General features: G+C 48.5%; 3 protein-coding genes across 3 annotated transcripts; 2 read left to right on the forward strand and 1 right to left on the reverse strand.

Moving 5' to 3' along the window:
• Positions 1 to 481: 481 nt before the first annotated feature.
• N7455_004736 (uncharacterized protein) lies at positions 482 to 3,775 on the forward strand (the record flags this gene model as incomplete). The annotated part of the gene is made up of 5 exons (XM_065604873.1): positions 482 to 705; positions 767 to 2,267; positions 2,328 to 2,585; positions 2,633 to 2,777; positions 2,826 to 3,775. The coding sequence occupies 5 exons, from the start codon at positions 482 to 484 to the stop codon at positions 3,773 to 3,775; spliced, it is 3,078 nt and encodes a 1,025-aa protein (XP_065461773.1).
• Positions 3,776 to 5,592: 1,817 nt separating this feature from the next.
• Positions 5,593 to 8,963, forward strand: N7455_004737 (DNA ligase (ATP) DNL4; the record flags this gene model as incomplete). The annotated part of the gene is made up of 7 exons (XM_040956295.2): positions 5,593 to 5,660; positions 5,718 to 7,816; positions 7,878 to 8,009; positions 8,061 to 8,193; positions 8,258 to 8,363; positions 8,432 to 8,876; positions 8,944 to 8,963. 7 exons carry the CDS (start codon positions 5,593 to 5,595, stop codon positions 8,961 to 8,963), a joined length of 3,003 nt encoding a protein of 1,000 aa, XP_040813339.2.
• Positions 8,964 to 10,184: 1,221 nt separating this feature from the next.
• On the reverse strand, positions 10,185 to 14,240 carry N7455_004738 (ankyrin repeat domain-containing protein; the record flags this gene model as incomplete). Its single annotated transcript, XM_040956177.2, has 1 exon — positions 10,185 to 14,240. One exon carries the CDS (start codon positions 14,238 to 14,240, stop codon positions 10,185 to 10,187), a length of 4,056 nt encoding a protein of 1,351 aa, XP_040813256.2.
• Between the last annotated feature and the right edge of the window lie 578 nt (positions 14,241 to 14,818).

Below are 14,818 nucleotides of genomic sequence, written 5' to 3' on the forward strand. Positions count from 1 at the left end.
ATTCCCCGCAAAGTTCGGTAAGTATACGGGTGATGCGAGTTGAAACAAGGATTATATGAAGATGATCAAGATGATCAAGATGACTAGGATGATCCTTCATATGATTTGATTTGTTTTCCCTGAGATGTTTAGGGGGAAATATCGACGGAAAATGGCCGTGCACGCGACCGTACACGTTTCTTCTACGCAACTATATGTGTGTACATCTTACGGAGCACACATATGAAATCGAATATCAGGATTAAAATTTTTTCCAGATGTTCTATCTGGATGGTTTCACTCTATTTTATAGATTTTTAACAATTCGAATGTACTTCGTCAACTCCGCACTATTTACCCCAGACTTTAATTAACCGAGCCGCCATTTATTCACCCGTTCTCCGCTTTGCTTCCCCCCTCTCCAACTGCATCTGCAATGTGACTTACATATCAGCTTAGCTGGGGGAAATGCTATCTGCTTCTCTGAAGCACAATCGGAGCCATGTCGGGTAAAGATAATCCCGAGGATTATCATGTTGGAACAGAACGGAGATCCGAAGTTCGAGATACAGATCAGAATCAAGACGAACTGGTTGCTGGCCACATTCAATGCTCAGTGTGTAGCAGTACCTTCCGACGACCAGAGCATCTGAAACGACATCTGCGGAGTCACACCAAGGAGAAGCCGTTTGAGTGTGCCCAGTGCGGCCGGCATTTTTCAAGAACGTATGCGCGCTTGGATTATAGCTATCCTTGCGTCGAGAGTCATATGCTAATCAACCCCCAGTGACACCCTCCATCGACATGAATTGAGCCACCATGCACCAGGTACAGGAGGGAAAGATCGCACGCATCGGATTACCGTCAAAACATTCCGGGCGTGCTTTAGTTGTGCAACGGCAAGAGTAAGATGTAGCGGTGGCACACCATGTGGACGGTGCGACACTCGCTCGCTCGAATGTCAATACCCCACACAAAGGCGGTCTAAAGCAAAAGACAGAAGAGATTCAGAGCAGGAAGCCTATCTGCAAAGCGACAACCTCAACCCCATGCACCAAGAGTTGAATTCAGCTTCTCGTCAGAGCCAGTTTTCTATACACCTACAAAATGGGCCGGCATCGCTCAATGCGTCGTCTACGCCCGGCAGTGATATCACAAAACGAATACCACAAAATGCACACACCATTGCAGACGCCTCTAATCATCGTTTCTATCTCCCGAACGGGGCACAAGGGCCGTCTAAAACAGTGCCACCAGGGGTTTACTCTAGAGACATCAACCAGGCATATAACTCGAGCTCCGACAACCCCAAAGGCTTTCCAGTTGATTCAACCAACAACTTAGACTCTGAGATGAGGGATATCCAGCCGGGAATGACCAATCCAGCAGGTGACATTGAGATGACCATGGCAAATAATCTGGGGGTACCACTAGAGTTTGATCCCGCGTTCTTTGACCAATCTATGCTTTCAACCATCAATTGGCTCCCTAGTGAGTTGCTTTCCGGTGCTCCTAATTGCCACCCACAGTCCACTGGTGTTTCCTCGCAATACAGCCAATCTCTCAGCCCAAGTGCCTACTTCTCTCGTACAACGTGGCAACCACCGGTCAACCCTGGACAACCCAGTTCTTTGCAACCAGAGCGGGTCTACCAGACACCCTCTGTGCATGTTTCTCTAGGAAACAACATGAGAAGCCCCAATCAATATTCCCACGGGATGAGCGAGCCTTCTCCTCATACCGAGTCAGTGGGTTCCGCTAGGGGATCGGCAGACTACTATGTCGATGGTGCGCCATCCAGACTCCCAAAGTACGGAAAGAAACACACACCCTGGCCCAGCGAATCTGTAGAGCCGGTGGATACTGGCAGGCAACTGCTCATTGAAGATGGAGAGCACCGGTTCAACTTCCCTATAATTTCCGAACTGCACACAGATCAAATATCGGAAGATATAACCCGGTTCGCACAACGGATTGAAACCTCCACCTACGATGGGATTTATCGGCACTTTGTTCAACTATGCTGCAATGAAACTCCCTTTTTTGAGGTGTTCGAATCGGAAAGATTCCCCACCGTGGATGAATGCAACCAGTTCATCGTCTTCTTCTTCGATTCATTCCAGGCCGTTTATCCAATATTACATCTTCATAGATTTGATCCTAATACAAGCCATTGGCTCTTGACTTTGTCAATAGTAGCACTTGGCTGCCATGTGTCCCACATGTCCAAGATGGAGCAGTGTGCAACTGCTTTCCACGAGCTGATTCGGCGGGGTATCTATCTTGAGGTGAGAAAGGCCTTCGCACCCCCATGCATTCGTTTCCAACTAATTGTTTTGCACTGCCAGAAAGAAAAGAGTCGCCCTAGCCATGCTTCTCTCGAGATATTGCAAGCCATGTTGTTCAACTGCATTGGACTTCTCCATGGTAAGAGCGAGCGAGAAAAGGTCTCGGCCTTGAGCACCTTTAGTGACTTGGTGACACTCATGAAAACCTCCCGGTTGTTGACACCGATGCGAACAAAATTCAATGAGGGGTCACAAGATGCAGCTTGGGCATCTTGGATTCAAGATGAGCTCAGGAGACGCACCGGCTATTGTATATGGGTAAGCTTTGTGGAAAAATGGAGCCTTTACTTTACTGACGATGATAGCTTGTCGATTGTACTCTTGCATATTACTTTGATGATCGGCCTCTGCTCTCCCTAGATGACGGACAAGCTGCGTTGCCCGCACACGAGAAGCTATGGCAAGCAACATCCGCAGAAGCATGGAAGCCGCTGTGGGCGAAATCATTTGGTAACTCATATTCAGACCCCAAAACCGACCAATCTCTAACTTCTACAGCCAACGAATCCTTATATGACGCAGTCCATATCCTCTACATTGAGAAGAGAGTAGTACCTGGGATAGGAGAATTCAGTCACATCTTACTCATCCACGCTCTCTACCACCGAATGTGGGAAGTGGGAGACTACTTCCGCCGCCCACTATCCTTCTGGAACCCGACAGCGAAGAAGCAATCATGCGAGACCGCCATTCCCACAGGCTCAGTCTGGCTCCCAGGGATCCCTTCATACTCAAAATGGCGCAACAGCGCATGCGACTGCCTCGATATCCTCCACTGGACCGCCAACAGCACCGTAGCCAAAGCCGCCGGCCTCGAGCACCCAACCATCCTCCACCTCCACACCGCCCGACTATTCCTCCTCGCCCCGTTCCGCGAAATGCGTTCCCTCGCAACCTCCCTAGCAACAGAAGAGCAGCGCTGGAGCAAACGACATCAGTCCCTCGAGTGGCAGCACATCTGGCGCTGGATGAAACACGACCAATACAAAGCCCGACTTTCAATCATCCACGCCGGTGTCACTCTCTGGCATATCCGTCGCTACTCGACGAATGCTTTCCACGAGCCTGTCGTGGCGTTCATCGCTGTGCTGACGCTGTGGGCGTACGGATCATGTCACCCGCATACGTCCCATGAGTCCAGTCCGCGTGCAGAGCCGCTCCATGAACCAAGTTTCATTCATCTTGACCGGCCGTGTGATGATGAGCTTGTGCAGCTTTTTGTGAGGGAGGGTCATGCTATGAGAGGGAACATTACTGGTGTTGGTGATATATGTGGGGCTGAGGGTCCGGAGAGGGTCTTGCGGGTTGGATGTGAGATTCTTTCGGGCCTGACGGCGTGGAGTGTTTCGAAAAAGTTCGTGGCTATTTTGACGCGGCTAGCGGATTTGAGCTCGTATCATTCCTCTTGGGAACAGAATCATCGACATGATGCTGCTGAGCATGTCTGATTTTAGTGAGGTCTACGGCAAATAAACACGTTTCTTATTCTGTATATTAGTGTCTGTGTTGGTCTCTTTGTCTACTTCAAAGGTTATACATAGAAAGGTCTCTTGCATAGAGTATGGCTTTTTTATGGTCTTCGTATACACCTAAAAAGACAATAAAAGACATAAGACATCTAAAAAATAAATCGATAAGGCCGCATAACGGCGGGCTATTCTTGTAATATATAAATTGGACATAGGGTTCACAAAGATGTTATTTCCATATAACTAATTTGTTTTTACATAAATATTTAGAATAATTAACCCCAAAATGCATCATATCGTACATATATGTATTTAGGTATTTCAACTGTGGACGTGCCTTCCAACCTTGGAAGGTTCCTTCCCCGAGTGTTTCGTGAACTCCTAACAACCTCTCCGACCTTACCTTCTGGACTTATAACCTTATACACTCCTAAATTCTGCTTAGAATGGACTTCGTCACCCACTAGGTGTCCATTCGAACCTTTTACCACGATTTTCGATGTTTGGTGCAGAAGACAGAAAGGCTTTCCTTCTTATACCAAGAGGGACCATGCAAGTCAGAGGGGACACTATAAAAAAGAGACCCGATTTTAAGCACCCAACGAATTGCCCACATGTGCAGCCACAGAAGCCGCAAGTGACCCACAATTGTGATCGTGGAAGCGAGATGCTCTGAAACAAGGCACAAACTTGAACAGATGTTCAATTCTGGCTCCGTGAATCGAACGGCCAAGTGGAGAAAGCCTTCACACTTTCTGTCCTCGTGGTAAGATTACCATCGAGAACTGGGAACATCGCTGAGAGCCAGCAGTTCCTTTCCCAAACCAAAAAATTGAAATTATTTCGAGAAGCCATTAAGCTTTACCACAATCCCTCGACCACCCCCACCCCTTCTCCAACATGCTGAGAATCTCGAATCTCCTCAACTTCCTACAATAGCCACCTCTTATATATCGCTCCAGCAGACAGAGGTCAGGAGGCTACGGGACAGAATTCATGATCGGCTTTTGACTAGAGGACTTGATCGCAACCTGCCACTTCTGTCAATCTAAGTACACAACTGGCTGCCTGCTAAGCCACCGTTAGGGCTTGTTATAAAGCAGCTTGGCAATTATACTGCCCAGGTGATATGGGCACGGAGGTCTAAGAAATGTACCTAGTGTTATTAAAATCAATCGAAGCGACGTCTCTCAGCTGTGCTAGCCTAAAGAATACTGGAAATATCAGTGAGCTGGACAAACGGATGAAGACGGATAACGTAAACGTTATCCTCGCCTAAAAAGTGAGAATTGACGAGATGCATGCCCGAGATATAGAAGGGAAATGTAGATACCTCAGGATGGAGGTCTGCTCTATGGCAAGATTCCACAATTGGGTATGTGTTTTTATTAATAAACTAATAGGTTCTTAGTACATAGATATGAATGAAAGAAGTGGGCTCGGCAGTCCACTCCATTACGCCGTTCGGTCTGGTTCAGCAAAAATGGTGACATTCCTGGTAGAGCAGGGTGGAGCTCCAGATCGTCAAGATCCTTACCGCCGAACTCCAATCAGTTACGCGGTTCGTAACGGGCATCATATAATTGAACAAATTTTGAAGGGTAGGATACATGTGGATATAAATTTGGCGTAAGACATGAAGTGATATGTGATATAAATGTATCCATAGTCTGGTATAGTTGCCCGTATAGTTCGAGGGAAAATGGGTGGGGCTATCCCTTATCTTATCAGCAGTGCAGCCTAGAATCATCTGGGGTAGTTCAAGTTCCAACTTTTGTTTCTTAACTTCTCCAAACATGGATTCCGACGAGATTCTAGGGCAGGATCTGCTGAAGCCAGAGAAAGAAGACGATCTGGACGAAAAGTGAGCCCATGACTAATGACAATGATATTTTGGGTAGACACTGATAGTAGTTGGCAGATACCCCAACAGACCTCACAACCGGGCCCCGACATTGCCATTCCACGATCTGTACCTCAACCTATTCAATCCACTAAGTGAGCTCAAGAAGAAGCCGTCAGGGCCTGCTCCAGCTCGACGAAAAGCTGGCCCTCACGGAAAAGGTGCTACGAGTCTTAACCCGTTCGAGCGCCGGCGCGATGTGATTGTGCGCTTCATTTCGCGATGGCGCAAGGATGTCGGCGACGACATTTACCCCGCCCTTCGACTGATTCTTCCCGACAAAGACCGCGATCGACCTATGTACGGGATCAAGGAGAAGGCCATCGGGAAGATGCTTGTCAAGATCATGAAGATCAACAAAGAATCAGAAGATGGATACAATCTTCTGAATTGGAAGCTTCCAGGCCAGGGTGTTACAACACGTATGGCAGGTGACTTTGCTGGAAGATGCTTTGACGTTCTCTCGAAGCGGCCTATGCGGACCGAGCCGGGTGATATGACCATCGACGAGGTCAATGAGAAGCTGGATAAGCTATCGGCTGCCTCAAAGGAGGATGAGCAGCTGCCAATCTTGACGGAGTTCTACCGGCGGATGAACCCCGAAGAGCTTCTGTGGCTCATCCGCATTATACTTCGGCAGATGAAGGTTGGTGCTACCGAACGAACACTCTTTGATGTTTGGCACCCCGATGCCGAAAATCTTTACAGCATCTCTAGTAGTCTGCGGCGTGTTTGCTGGGAGCTGCATGATCCCAATATCCGGCTTGAGGGAGAGGAGCGCGGCATCGCGTTGATGCAATGCTTCCAGCCGCAGCTAGCCCAATTCCAGATGCATTCATTCGAGAAAATCATTGCTCGTATGAAACCAACAGAAGATGACAATGTGTTTTGGATTGAGGAGAAAATGGATGGTGAGCGTATGCAACTCCACATGGCGCCTGACGATTCAACCAAAGGCGGTCGGAAATTTGGTTTCTGGTCGCGCAAAGCGAAGGAATATACCTATCTGTATGGAAATGGAATTTATGATGAGAACGGTGCTCTGACAAGGCATCTACAAGATGCTTTTGTGGATGGAGTACAGAGTATTATTCTCGACGGCGAAATGATCACCTGGGATCCTGAACAGGACGCCATGGTTCCCTTTGGCACGCTCAAAACCGCGGCGCTGGCGGAACAACGGAATCCTTTCTCAAATGGCCCGCGGCCCTTGTTCCGCGTGTTCGATATCTTACATCTGAATGGGCGCGATCTAACGAAGTATACCCTTCGTGATCGTCGCAATGCCCTGGAGAAAACTGTCCGACCTGTGCATCGCCGCTTTGAAATCCACTCTTACGAGGAAGCCACTACGACCACAGAAGTTGAAGCGGCTCTGCGGAAGGTCGTCGCTGAGGCATCAGAAGGCCTTGTGTTGAAGAACCCGCGCTCTCCATATCGACTGAACGAACGCCACGATGACTGGATGAAAGTCAAACCAGACTATATGACCGAATTTGGAGAGTCTCTTGATGTCGTTGTGATTGGTGGATACTATGGCTCGGGTCATCGAGGTGGCGCGTTGTCCAGTTTTCTATGTGGACTACGTGTTGACGACAGCACACAAGCAGCAGAGAAATGCTGGTCCTTTTGTAAGGTCGGTGGCGGGTTTACTGCTGCTGACTACCAGGAGGTCCGCCACCATACAGATGGCAAGTGGAAGGCGTGGGATGCAAAAAAGCCACCGACTACCTTTATCGAACTTGCGGGTGGAGACGCCCAGAATGAACGTCCAGATATGTGGATTAAACCATCCGACTCGATTGTTCTGTGTGTGAAAGCTGCGTCTGTCGCAATCAGTGATCAATTCCGCATGGGATTGACGGTGCGTTTTCCTCGTTTCAAGAAATTGCGCAAGGACAAAGACTGGAAAAGTGCGCTCTCGGTTCAGGAGTTCCTTGACCTAAAGTCCAACGCAGAGCAAGAACACCGGGAGAAGGAGTTCTCTGTTGATAACTCTCGAAAGAAGCGAGTAAAGAGGACCACTAAGAAGCCACTCACAGTTGCTGGATATGACGATAATGTCAATGTCCAGTATCTTGGACCTTCTGGGCATGTCTTCGATGAGCTTAACTTCTGTATGTGGCTTGATCGTGTTCCCTTCCTATCATGCATAATACTAATCCAATGGCCTTCTAGTCATAATGACCGAGTCGACCATCCCAGAAAAGAAAACAAAACCTCAACTGGAACAACTCGTGAAGGCTAATGGTGGCAAGATCTATCAAACCAAGACAGCTGCGGTAGACACGCTCTGTATTGCCGAGCGGAGTGAGCCCCATTTTACACATATCAAATAACCCCAAGCTAATGTTTTGACAGGAACGGTCAAAGTAGCTTCATTACAAAAGAGTGGAGAGCAAAACATCATTCGACCATCTTGGCTTATCGACTGCGTCAAACAGAATGAAATAGATGCAGGACTGCCGGATCTTCTTCTCCCGTTCGAGCCACGGTAAGTTTTGACAGCTAAAAGAAATGCATATATATACGGGGCTAACACCCATCGACTTTTATAGACACATGTTTTTCATGACAGAGGACAAAGAGGAAGAGGTTGCAGCAAACGTTGACAAATTCATGGATAGTTATGCCCGTGATACAACCGCGGACGAGCTCAAGGATGTATGACACCCCCAGAGAAATACCGGGAAACAACCATGATTTTGGCTAACGTTTATTCAATCTTGCAGATATTCAATCAAATGGAACAAAACCAAGAGCGGCCTGACCACACCCCGGACCCAGAAACTATCCAGAGGGTCGAGGCTCGCATCCAGGAAAAGGTAAACGCTGGTTACACAGTACCCTGTGGATGGCTCTTCCGAGGCTTGAAGTTCTACTTCTACTCAAATAAAGATCAGCTAGATGAACCCGCCTCCCGAGAACTGAGGAAGGAGGACCAACGCCTCCACTTTGCTCGCAACACAGCCCGGTTTGCAGGCGCCGAGACTGCCAGCTCGTTGAAGAGCTCGGGCACCACACATGTGATAGTCGACCCAGAGGCTTTGTCTTCGGCGGACATATCATCTCTCCGGAAGTCTCTGGCCGAGAAACCGGGTGTAAAAATGCCGCATCTTGTCAGTATGGGCTGGGTGGAAGAATGCTGGAAAAATGGCACTTTGCTAGACGAAGAGAGTAAGTTGTAACATGATTTCCGTAATTTTGGTATTTTGGGTCGTTCTAACATGTGCTCTGGTGGCAGGATTCCCAGCTCCGCGATGAACCGTGAGAGCTGAGTTCAATCGCGTGATGCATTACGCATTTCTTTCATTTTCCAATTTCCTCTTTTGGTCGCTGGACATGTCCATGTCTTCAAAGTGAGCGAGTCGAAAGCAACCACGGAGTACAACAAGTCACGTTCTATGGATCATCTGACTTGGCTTGAGCCAACCAGCGAAGTTATAATAAATTGGAGAAATACGGGAGTAGCCGAAATCACCTACCCGTTAAACCAATAAACCATATTCTGAGTAGAAATACCGTATCATTTGAACCCTGTGGCTATTACGATGGCCAAAGAGCCCAATATTAAACCACCGAGGCTCGTCAGACCACGCGGGGTGATCTCATGTCATGGCCACGTGGGATGCATGATGATGTCACAATACGGAATGTCCAAAGTTAATCTGAGATTGCCTAAATAAGAGTTTACTACTCCGTACTCCGTACTTAGGTATGTACAAGAATAGTCGGCCGCTTATGCGGCCTTGTGTCTTTTTAGTGGTCTCTTTAGATGTTCGCTTTAGATGTCTTTTTGAGATGCATACGAAGGCGGTAAAAAAAAACATATTCTATGTAAGAGACTTTTCTATATACTATAACCTTTGACAAAGAAAGTATAGCCAAGCTAGTAGGCGGTCTCTGATATCATCTCTAACGTTCCTAGATAGCCTTTTTGGCCTATTCTAATCTTATAGCCAGCCCGGCAAACAATAACTACACGAAGCAAGCATGGCCTACATAAAACAGCGCGACTTTGATCAATGACTAACATAAGTCTCGAAACTCCAGGGCTGACAAGTTGCACTCATACTTTCTCGAACCCTAATTGCCAAGACGCACTAGTCTATAATGAGGTTTCTCCGTAGTACATAATACATACATGTTATGTATCGTAGGACCTGTATTGTTCTTACCCAGGACAGATGGGTGTATTCACTTGTAACTTGATACATTATGTGCATGGATATCTTACTATGTCGCAGATGACATCGGTAGCTAGCTCGCTGTAGCAAGCGTACTACCCTAGGAATCTCTTCAAATATACGAACGTTCGGCGGCATCAAAGCATCGCCCACATCTGGCAACCCGGTGTGACCATTCTCTACCTCGTGGCTTGATATGATCAGTAAAAGTAATTAGATTAACTATTGGCTTCCTAGCACTCCATTTAATACATATGGATAAAATATCAAACATGCATGTAGTAGGTGGTCGTAGAAGTTAAGTGGAGGGTTGTAGCAGTTTGAAAACAGCTTCATGTTTTCGAAGTGTCGCCCACCATAGCGGCGTCCGTCCGTCATTGTCTTCCGCGTGCGGGTCGACCCTACCGGTCTCGAGGAGTAGTTTGACAATGGCGGCATGTCCGTGATCTACCGCTAACGATAGTGGCGTCCGTCCAGAATCCCCTTTCGCGTTTACATCGACATCGGTCTCAAGGAGTAGTTCAACAACGGCGGCATGTCCGCGAGCTGCCGCTAACGATAGCGGCGTCCGTCCGTCATCGTCTTCCGCGTGCGGGTCGACCCTACCGGTCTCGAGGAGTAGTTTAACAACGGCGGCATGTCCGCGAGCTGCCGCTAACGATAGCGGCGTCCGTTCAGAATCCCCTTTCGCGTCTACATCGATATCGGTCTCGAGGAGCAGTTTAACAACGGCGGCATGTCCGTGAGCTGCCGCTAACGATAGTGGCGTCTGTCTATACTTATCCGTTGCCTCTAGGTCGATTCTGCCAGTCACGAGGAGTAGTTTAACAACGGCGGCATGTCCGCGATATGCCGCCCACGATAGCGGCGTCCGTCCAGAATCATCTTTCGGGCTCACGTCAACGTCAGCCTCGAGGAGCTGTTTAACAATGGCGCCATATCCGTTCTCCGCCGCCCACGATAGTGCCGTCCGTCCAGAATCGTCTTCCGATTCCCCGTCGACGCCAGCCTTAAGGAGATGTTTGACAACGGCGCTATGTCCGTTCTTCGCCGCCCACGATAGTGGCGTCCGTCCAGAATCCCCTTTCGCGTCTACATCGACATCGGTCTCGAGGAGTTGTTTCACGACGGTGTCGTATCCGTTCTCCGCCGCCCACGATAGCGGCGTCCGCCCCTTGATGTCTCTATTGTCCGGAGAAACACGGTTGTCTCTGAGTAATAGCTCAGTCACCATGTAAGACCCTGCTTCTGACGCATATGACAAAGGTGTCCTATGTTCGTTGTCCTCCGAGTTTGGGAAACTTCCCGAATCTACTAATTCTCTCACGACGCCGACGTTCCCCTTCTCTGCCGCGTATGACAATGGCGTTCTGCCTGCCGCGTCTTTAACATCTGGTTCGCTTCTTAATTCGAGCAACACAAGTATCACCTCAGCCCATCCGTACTTCGCCGCCAAGAAAAGTGTCTTCCTTTTCTGTTTGTTCGGCATCTTGGATGCTGGATGAGTGAGAAGCAGTAGTGATGAAGTCAAGCAGCCCTTTTCCATCGCAGTGAGAAGGTCAGCGTCACTAGCTTCATATTGTGCAAATCGATTCGCAATATCAACGTAGCGATCGATAACTTCGCACGTGGATACCGATTGGCCAGACTTTTGCTGCTCGAGCCAGGAGATTCCATCCTTGCCGAATGACTTTTCGGTCTCATCCACTAAAGCCCATCGGTATAACTCGCCCAGAGCGATTGTCGCTTGCTCGGCAATTCCGTCTTCCAAAGCCGGGTTTGTACAAGTAGATTGGGATTGAGTGCAGGTGCTCCATGCCCATCGTAGCATTTTTTCTGCCTTCTTCCACTCCTTGCGTCGTCGTTGCTGGGTTGCGCTTTTTCGTGCTACCACCAAGGTGCTTTCTGTAGGAGGCATCTTGAGATGAGGTAACATCAAAGGTATAACGCAAAATAGAGCCTCCTGTCTTGAGCCCAATCCCATCTCCGTGAACAGTCCAACAATATCAGTCACGAGGCTATTCTCGAGTCGAAAAGGTTCGACTTCTTGAACATCAACGGGTCCAACGCCATTCACGATGTCAAGCATACTCGTGATAAATGACGCAAATACTTCTTGAGCACACGTTGACACAAGCGAACCTTTTATCGGAGCGGACCAAAGGCTGGATGTCGTAGGGTCTGGACTCTGCGACAACTGCGCACCTTTCCAACCAAAAAAGCGAACCCGTGGTGGGCTGCCCGGCTGCGCAGCTGACGGAATCTTGATGTACTTCACATCCTTTTCGCCCGTCTTTGTCCACACAGTACTTGCATCTCCAATTTCAGCGTCTCCAATGTCAACGGGTGTATGGTGAAGATTGTATTCGGTTATGATGTTGATTTCATCACCGAGCCATATTCCTAGGTCTGGTTTCCTCGCCTGGTCAGTTGGGACGATCCGCCGTGCCTGGATATCATCAGCCGTGGATCTCTTGAGACCGGTCACCGCGTCTTCGGTTTCTACTGCTGGATCAGACTTCAGCGACCAAACCCACAGTCCTAGTATCCCTTCTAGTTCCAGCTTGCTTTTGAGCATCCATGGGTTTCCTGGATTGTCTGGGTCTTGAGTGAATTCCAGGTAAACTGTGTGGTTCTTCCAAGAATTTGGAAGGTCTTTATTTTGTTTATAGAGAGTGCAATCAATGCCCCAAAACATTGATGTGGCATCCTTCCATTCTTTCTTGATTTCGGCCTTTGAGAAAATCGTGTTCGCGGTGGCCTCAATCAAAACAGCCAGCTGCTGACTCTCGCTTCGAACCTCGACCATTTCAATCTTGAAATTGCTCGCGGGAGCGGTAGATGAAATAGTAAGTGATGCGAGACGGGTTCGATACGCTAATAATTTGGCAGCAGCCTTCTTAGGCTCGTGGGCAGATGGATTCTCGCGGCTGATTTTGTTCGTCTCAGGTGCACCGCGGAGTCTCCAGAAGTAACGGCATTGAAGATCAGCATCGGAAGAAGACGAGACAAATGATGATGTGAGTGACTGGCTAGGAGAAGATGACGACCTTGGTGACGGGTGATCCGTGTGCTTTTTGACGTCCTTTTCAATATCGTTTCGGCCAATACGCAAGGCAAGCCAGTCTAGTTCGTGGCCCAGAACCTGATCAGGAAACCTAGCAAAGCAGTTGTCATCAGGTTCCAATCGCTGCATGCGGAGTGCAGCTCTTGCCATGCTCATGACCATAATGACTCCCAGCTGGGCTATTGAGACTGCTGAGTGTATACCCCGAAGGCCGGTAAACTGTAAGACAAAGCCAGAGATAGTGGTTCCAATAGCTGCCCAGACTTCAAATCTCGATTCCTTGGACCCGTCTTTCCTTGAAGTCGTATACTTCTTCAATTTGTTCTCATGGTCGGTGTAAGAGAAGGCATCAAAGGTTTGATCTCCAATGATTTGACCTCCAGGCTGTATCCAATACATAGATGGGTTGGCAGTCTGGTTCTCTTCCCGATGCCAGACATCTTCCTTAGTGCTCTGGCCCACAAGAAATGCGCAATGAAACATCCCACCGCAGACAAGAACAGTCCCGGTAATCACAAGTGGACATGCGTAGGATTCTGGTGGACTACCATCCTTATCCCATTTCAGGTAGTATGTCGCAACGCCAGCGAAAATCAAAACACCGACTTGCAGAAGCAAGCCAACTACAGCAATTGCGAGGGAAACAGCGGTCGATTGTTTCTTGATTCCGATGTTCAAAGAGATATTCGGAGCAAACGACGTATAGGCAGCATCCGGTTCGCAGAGAGGATCCGATCTGAGGGCTGACTCGGCGTCGTTTGGCTTGATCTTTGGCTTAATCTTTGGCTTTTCCTCTTTCCACAGGTCCTTGCCTTTTCCAAGAACGTAATCTTGGAACGTGTGTATTCCCGCTGTGACATCGTTCGAATCACTGAAGTCGTGATCAGGATCGTGAACAACCTCTAGAATCTTTGGACGGCCAAAGACGCGGGCAATGCCACCACTATTGTAGAGCTCACACACGTCCCGACTCGTAGAGGAGCACAGTTCGGCCTCTGCGTTTCCCGCTCCTTCTTGAGCTCTGCCGATGAAGGCACGTAGCGATGGGGTCCCACACACACGAATTGCAGAAACTACCGCTGTGAGAATGCCCATTGGGGCCATTGCGAAAATGAAATAATCAATTGCAGTAATGCTCTCGCTGAGGTACTGCTTCGTTATTTGTTCACCGAAGAGGGATAGAAATGGCGCGAGATCGGTTGCGAGATTATTCGAGAAGTCGTCCCAGCCATCTGCGCGAACAAGTGGAAGAATGACAAGGATCGCGAGAAGAGTTCGTGCGGACATCTCAGGAGATGCGCGCGACGAGAATCGTGAAAAGAATATATACGGGCCTATACGGGCCTTTGAGTGAATGCGCACGAGGATGCGGACATCTCAGTAAGTGCACGACAAGGTCTTAGACAGATCGACACCGCTAGGCTATAAAATATCAAGGGCTCATCCAGCCATGTCTTAATAAGACATGGGGCTGAAAAGTGTCGGCTGGGTGCTGCCAAGAGTATCTAGTGCGCAATTTCCAAAGCGCGCTTAACGATGCATTTCTTTTCGCCGCACTCTTCTCGATGCCATACTTCCAGGCACTTTTCGGGTTTCAGTATCTGCATACTGGTACATGTTGATCTCCGACGTGTCCGCGATACGCACCTGTGCACAGCCCAGTATAATACGGATTGTTCTAGCCAATACACGTTAGCTCAGACTAAGAAAAAGCTGGGGCTGGTAGGCTGACAAGCCGAATGTGATGATGAGCAGGTCCACGAATATATAAGCAAGCAAGGTATTCCCAGGTGTATCGCCCAAGTGTAAGTCATTATTCGTGCTATCTGATATAGTTAATTCAGAGTACATACATAGGCACCAGA

Source organism: Penicillium solitum (assembly GCF_028829755.1).
Source record: "Penicillium solitum strain IBT 25940 chromosome Unknown utg000003l_segment0_segment0, whole genome shotgun sequence".
Lineage (NCBI taxonomy): Eukaryota > Fungi > Ascomycota > Eurotiomycetes > Eurotiales > Aspergillaceae > Penicillium > Penicillium solitum.